Source organism: Sinocyclocheilus grahami, unplaced genomic scaffold, assembly GCF_001515645.1.
Source record: "Sinocyclocheilus grahami isolate Dianchi unplaced genomic scaffold, SAMN03320097.WGS_v1.1 scaffold1544.1, whole genome shotgun sequence".
NCBI classification, from domain to species: Eukaryota; Metazoa; Chordata; class Actinopteri; order Cypriniformes; family Cyprinidae; genus Sinocyclocheilus; species Sinocyclocheilus grahami.
In genome coordinates, this window is record NW_015506723.1 from 8,940 (window position 1) to 15,926 (window position 6,987).

A 6,987-nucleotide genomic window follows, 5' to 3' on the forward strand; every position below is an offset into this window, starting at 1 on the left:
GAAAGTGTCACAAAACATGCAAGAAGCAACATAATATAATTTTGCAGAAATTTAGCATCTCATCAGTTTCCTTAGTGTTGCCACCTTGTGTACTAACTAATTAGCAGAAAAAATCAAGGTGCATTTGCTAGCTGAGTGTAGAGAGTATACACGGTTAGAAAAATCAGGCTGTGCACATACTATGCTATAAAACGGAGTATACTTTGGGCAGTTAGAAGGGAGCTGCCTATGTAGGCTGCATACAGTACAGCAAGGCAGCTCGCTAGGTTTTGGCACAGCGTGTGAGTGTGTTGCTGCAGTCATGCAGATCATTTGTAAATCTGTAAGCACACATGCAGCTGAGGGGCTGTTAACGTAGGCTTACAGATAGCCTCAGTATGACCTTTCTTAAGGCAGGACCTCTGTGATGGATTGCTTCTGAAACCTTTGACCTCTGTGGTATAATATCTGGCCATAGGCATCTGTCTGAAGGTATCTGGTGGTATGCAGTCATTTCTTCACTCATTGGGTGGTGCTGTGTTCCAGAGCTTTAAAAAAAACCCTATGAAATTATTTTTGCTTGCTTTTCAAGTTCACAAAAATTTCTTCTGCAGAGTCGGCACTGTAAACGTTGACAACACTTTAAATAATCATTTATAATGGGCTGATATGGATAACAAAGAGTGCACGGCATGTTTTACTTTGCACTTACCTTGAAATATTAAACACCAAAGGCAATTAACACACAACTTATTTCAGCCATTTTCTGCAAGCCAACAATGAATTTTACGACTGTTGTTTGATATTCTCTACAGCTTACATTGCCCCGGTGGAGCTTGATGTACACGCTATAGGTTTACTATGGCCTTTGGCAACTTTGGCTAATGTGGGTTTTTGAATGGTGGACATTTAAAAGGAATATCAGTGAATGATTTAAAGTGTTCCTTTCAGTGCTGACAGTAATATTTAGCCATCATTGAATCCTCATAAAAAGCAGTGAATGCCAGCAGGCCAGATGGTGTCTGTTATTTTATGAATACATTTTACAGTACCTTAGACAAGGAGGTTGTGGAGCCAGGGGAGGGTGAGAGAATGGATGAGAACAAGTAAGAGATTGCGCTCGTTCTTAGAGAATTCCTCCCACAGTCTTTCATACTTCAGTAACAGTAGACTGGCAACTATCACTTCCACCTGGCGCCACTCTACTGCAGTATGTTTGCGCAGTATTTTGCAGCTTAAGTGGATTGTGCTGGCTCTTCTGGTCTTAGGGAGTGGTCTTTTTTGGCTTGAGTCTTAAGTTGGCTCTGTGTGCTCAAGCCACTTTGTCTGATTGCACAAGTTCGCTTGGAAAGCCTTGACTGACTTTACACATACTGGTCTGTCCACATATCCATCACTACCACTAAAGCACTGGCCTAAAATCTGCTCCACTCACTTAAATCATTAAAGTAGCAGATTAGGCCATTTTCTGTTCTCCACCAGGCTTCCTGGAGTTGCTCATAACTGTTGGTCTTCTGTTCTTCCTGCTGATGATACAGAGGGCGACCTTTCCAACCTGCTGCAGTGTTATGGAACACACTGAAATTATGTCAAGAAATATTTTCTTGACTTTATACAGTGTAAAATGCTGTTTGTATTTAAATGACTGTTTGTTGGAATGATTATGTTTGCATTGAGTGCAGTGATTGTTCTTTTTGAATTGCACTTCTATGTAAACCGGCTTTTTTACTGCAGCTGGTACTTTTCTAAATTCTTTATTTATTTAAGGTTGAAATGACTTAAAAAACCTGTGGAAACCAATTACCTCAAACTTTGCAAGCAAAGTAGTTCATCACATTTGTGCTGTAGCTTACTACAACTTTGTATAACGATTATAGGTTATGATTATAGATTTTATTTGACATAAAACTGAATGGTAGTCCAAAAAGCTGATAGAGCTTGAATGGCCTTAGGGAGGACATTTTCTTTTTTTGGTTAACTATTAATTTAAGTATTGGTTACTCAATTTCATTAATTAAGATAAGATTAATATAACACAGTACACATAACTTAACAAAACTGTTTAAAACCTGTAAAAGACAAGTTATTTTTGGGGCAACACTAGACCGTTTATATGTTTCCTAAAATATATTTGTTCCATAAAACTTAAAGATAAATAAATAAGAACTTTGAGTTTTTATTACTTTTAAAGTGTGTTGTCAAATCAAAAAAACTTTTAAAAACAGTAAAGTAAAACTGCAATAAAAGAGTGCATATGATGCCAACCCAGGAAATCAAATTAAAGTCTTCTGTCCCTTAGGCTGTAAAGAAGCAGTTTTGTAATATTCAGGTTTAAGATTTGGCTGGCCACACCATAAATATAGCACGGTGTTCAAGTGAAATGCAAGACATTAAATAAGTTGTTAATAAGTTTGTTTTGGTTAATGTCTTAAAGTCAAAACATAATTTTCTCTTCAGTTTTGTACTATTGTTTCTATTGCTATGATCTCAGTGGCGTCTTGGGTGAAAGCCATACCATCTTAGGTTTTTGGTCACAACTGTTCACTGGGTGTTTTCAGCATTAATTAAGTCATATTCTGACATCCTCATTAATAAACAAGACTGAAATGTTGTCATGTAATCCTTTATGCTAATGTCTGAAATGTTGTCAATATTCAGGCTGACTTTGTCATATATCCAAAATAACCTTTCATGTTGGCTACAACTCAATTAGCATATTATCCTAAACAGTATTAAATGAAGAATAATGCTTGCCAAATAATAGTATGTGGAATGTAGTATAACATTTTGATAATAATAATTTAGCTTGATGCATGACATGCAAACAAACACAGTGTGATAAGATGGTCAATGCTACAGGTGGTATAGTATTGACCAGTATATGTACTACACACAATAAAGTATGCAGTGCTTTCCCATCACCTGCAACATGCTTTTGTATATTTATATACTTTTAGTCTGTAGAATGCAAATTGGGCCTTAATTTTCTCTTCTTTCATTTGCGTTAATGAGCTTTTTAATGTTATTTAATTGCCACTTGTGTGGCAAGTTCCCTGTCCTGTCCTCAACCATGCTCACCTCTTTTTGCTCAAGAGCACACTCCATCTCTCCATTGATTTCTCTTTCTTTCTTTTTCTTTTTACTCTGCCTCAACGTTTGAGGAGAGAGAAGGGACATTATTAGCTCTTTTTTTATGCAGTTTTTCTCACAATGAGAGACTGAATTCAGAATGACACAGAAAGCAGTTTTCATTTGAGTACCCTCTTGCAATGTCTTCCCCCACTCTCGTACCTCTAATTAGATTCAGGGAAAATGAACCCTAATTAAAATTTGAGCTCTCTGGCTGAGAGGCGTTGTGAAGCATGTGTTTTTTTTTCTTTTTTTTCCCAGCACAGACCTTTTGTTTTAATACAATCAACAGACTAGGTAGCAGATTGCCTCGGCACAAAAACATATTTTATTAGGCTTGCAATTAAAATGGGTTTGATTTCCTTCCTACTGCATCTCCTGTTCTCTACCTCTGCTCTATCTGCTCCTGTCATCCAGTGTTTCTTCGCTCTGTTTCTTTGTCTCCTGTACATTAACGATGGGAGTTGGGCCAATATCCTGTGAGGAAATGAAATCTAGGCAGAGCCAACGATGACTATCAGGAGCGGTTTTACCATTTGAGAGAATATGAGTGTCATCTTTAGATCTGTAGAGGTTTGGACCAGATTTATTGAAGGGGTAAATGTCAGATTTACATAGTAATGCCATGGCAGTCTGTGTTGACTAAGAAAGTGTGTGATGGCTTTTGAATCTCTTTATCTGATGCTAGTCAGTTCAGTTTGGACTATGGGCACCTGAAGACTGACATGATCAGTAAGATTTTAAAGAAATTTTTACTTCTATTCAGCAAGAGGACATTTATAATGTTACAAAATATTTCTAATCAAAGAACCCTGAAAAAAATTAATCATGGTTTCCAAATAAATATTAAGCAGCACAACTGTTTTCAGCATTAATAATAATAAGAAATGTTTCTTGAGCACCAAATCAGCATATTACACACATTTCTGGCTGCTAAAAATTCAGCTTTGCCATCACAGGAATAAATTCCATTAAAAGAATGTGATTTTAAATTGTAATAGTATTTTACATTGTTGTTTTTATATGCAATATAAAATCAATTTGCTAAGCATAAGAGCATAATTTTCTTTCAAAAACTTTTTAATATTTTACCTACAGTTAATTTTTGGATGGTAGTTTTAGTGTGTATGTATTTCTTTTTTGTTGTAGTGACAGAGTAAAAATGGGGTGAAATGTAAAATGTTCTTTTGACATCAGCAGCTCTGAATATCTAAGACAAGTTCTTCAATATTCAGTGGTTTATTTTTCTTGTTTGCAGCCATAAAGACATCTTTGTTCACTATCACTAGATAGAACTGCAATATGTTGTTGTGTTGGGGTATCTATGTGATGTAGTGCTGTGCTTGAGCGCATGTAATGTGTGGCGTTAATCTCTGGTGCTGTCGTTAGTGGTGCTGTAGGGAGGCTGTGAGATGTGACAGTTCTTTCTCTCTGTTTCTCACTTCTTCGCGTGATCTGTATATTGTTGTTTTCTTATATAAGAATCACATATTACAAAACATCTGTGCACAAGGGGTTGTTAACAGTGTGTATATATACTGTATGTTTTCTTGACACATCTGACTGCATATGTATTGTGTATATGCACATTAATGCATTTACTAGGAAAAAGCTTGTAGAATGTAAAGAGAGTCTTTGGTTTTCTCTCCTTGCTGATTAACTGACCATGAGAGCAGCTAATTACTAAATTAAAGAGTGTGTAACGAGCTGAGAGTGTGTCCGATCTGGCAGCCCGGGAGAAACATATGCTAAAGAGCTCATGTAACCTGGACAAACACCTACAACTCAAAACAGACAGAAGTCTGTGTCAGTAAAAAGGTTTGGTTTACATAGAGTATGGTGTACACTGCTGCTATGGCTTTCACTCCTGATGATTACAATATTTCTGCACTGATATTATTATTCTGGCTGATATAGATAAGCTGTATTGTCTAAAAAAAAAATCAGTTAATTTAAATCCTACAAGTGTGTTTAGACATTAGAACATTATAATGTACAGTATAAAATTGTCATTTTAATGTTGTTATTAAATTCTTAGTTTTTTTTAGAGATTAAAGTGGTGTTAGATGATGGCAAAGGTAATCACAATATTTGCTTTTTTATAATTAATACTTTTATTCAGCAAGGATGCATTACATTCATCAAAAGTGACAGTAAAAACATTTATAATGTTACAAAAATTTTTTTTTTAATATATAATTTGAACTTTTTATTCATCAAAAAATTATGAGAAAATTATATCACGGTTTCCACCAATGGCTGCTGAAAATTCAACGTTGCCACCACAGGAATAAATTATATTTTAAAATATAAAACACTTGTTTTAAATTGTAAATTAAGTTGATGTTGAGGTAACGTTTTATAATGGTATTATAATGCTCTCTGTTGATCCAATAGCATGCTATTTTCAATTCTGCTTTTCTTTTACTTTATTTGCGTGTGTGCTTTGCAGCATGTGATGAGTGGACAGTTCTTCTGAATCTCAATCTTCATCGTGATGTCAACCGTTTTGGACACACAGCAGTTGTCAGCAATGGGTAAGTTCTTAATGTGGTCTCTTTCCATGTGTTGATACCATCAGTATATGTACTCTTCCTGTACCCAGGTTACTTTTTTCCACTGAAATTCATTTAGTTAAGCAACTCATCTTGTGTCGGAAAAAAAAAATTCACTTGAATTTGTGGCCTTATCCTCTCATTTCCTTTGGAAAGATGTTTTGGCTAGACAAACAGTTTAAAATACAAACAGAAAAGGTCTGTGTTTTCTCTTCCCCTCAGCTCAATGTACGTTTTTGGTGGTTTCTCTGGTGTGATCCTGAACGATGTGCTTGTGTATAAGCCTGCCAACTGTGAGGCCTTCCTCGAGGTGGGTCTTTGTCAGAGCTCTGGTCCTGGTGTTCGCTGTGTCTGGATTGAGGAACGCTGTGTACCTTGGGACTCCAGCCATGCTAATGACAGTGTGCCTGCCTCTTTCTGTCCTGCACGCACCTGTAAGAACTTATCATTTTAAAAGCTTATGTTAAAACCCCGGCTACACAGAATTACTTTTATGGTCAATTATGGAGGTATTGTGACCTGTTTTAGAGGCATGTTTCATCATACAGTCACACAAAATGTATTTCTAATTCGAAGGAGTCAGTGAAAGTGGGTCTTGCTTCACCCTGAAGGGGTTTATTTTGTGGTTGACTAAATTATTCCACCTACTACAAGGCTATTTAACATAAATATATGTATAAATGGATATGTAATATTGATCTGAGTAGCACAGCATTGTAAGAAACCAGTTACCTAGAATGGCAGGACTAAAGTTAAGCAGTTTAGTCTTTATACAGTGGTGTGAAAAAGTGTTGGCCCCCTTCCTGATTTCTTATTTTTTGCATGTCACACTTTAATGTTTCAGATCATCAAACAAATTGAAATATTAGTCAAAGAGAACACAATTGAACACAACATGCAGTTGTTGTGTTTCCAACAAGGGAAAACAAAATCCAAAACTACATGTCCCTGTGTGAAGAAGTGTTTGCCCCCCTGTTAAAACTGTGGTTTATCACACCTGAGTTCAATTTATCTAGCCACACCCAGGCCTGATTACTGCCACACCTGTTCGCAATCAAGAAATCTCTTAAATAGGACCTGCCTGACAAAGTGAGGTAGACCTAAAGATCCTCAAAAGCTAGACATCATGCCGAGATCCAAAGAAATTCAGAAACAAATGAGAAAGAAAGTAATTGAGATCTATCAGTCTGGAAAAGGTTATAAAGCCATTTCTAAAGCTTTGGGACTCCAGCGAACCACAGTGAGAGCCATTATTCACAAATGGCAAAAACATGGAACAGTGGAGAACCTTCCCAGGAGTGGCCGGCTGACCAAAATTACCCCA

General features: G+C 36.4%; 1 protein-coding gene across 1 annotated transcript in view; it reads left to right on the forward strand.

The window, feature by feature from the left end:
- Positions 1–3,565: 3,565 nt before the first annotated feature.
- Positions 3,566–6,987, forward strand: part of LOC107571055 (attractin-like protein 1) — a 176,083-nt gene continuing 172,661 nt past the window's right edge. Inside the window, exons 1-3 of the mRNA XM_016257333.1 lie at positions 3,566–3,587; positions 5,561–5,645; positions 5,886–6,097. Coding sequence (XP_016112819.1) covers positions 3,566–3,587; positions 5,561–5,645; positions 5,886–6,097 — 319 coding nt within the window. The remainder of the gene's footprint in view (positions 3,588–5,560; positions 5,646–5,885; positions 6,098–6,987) is intronic.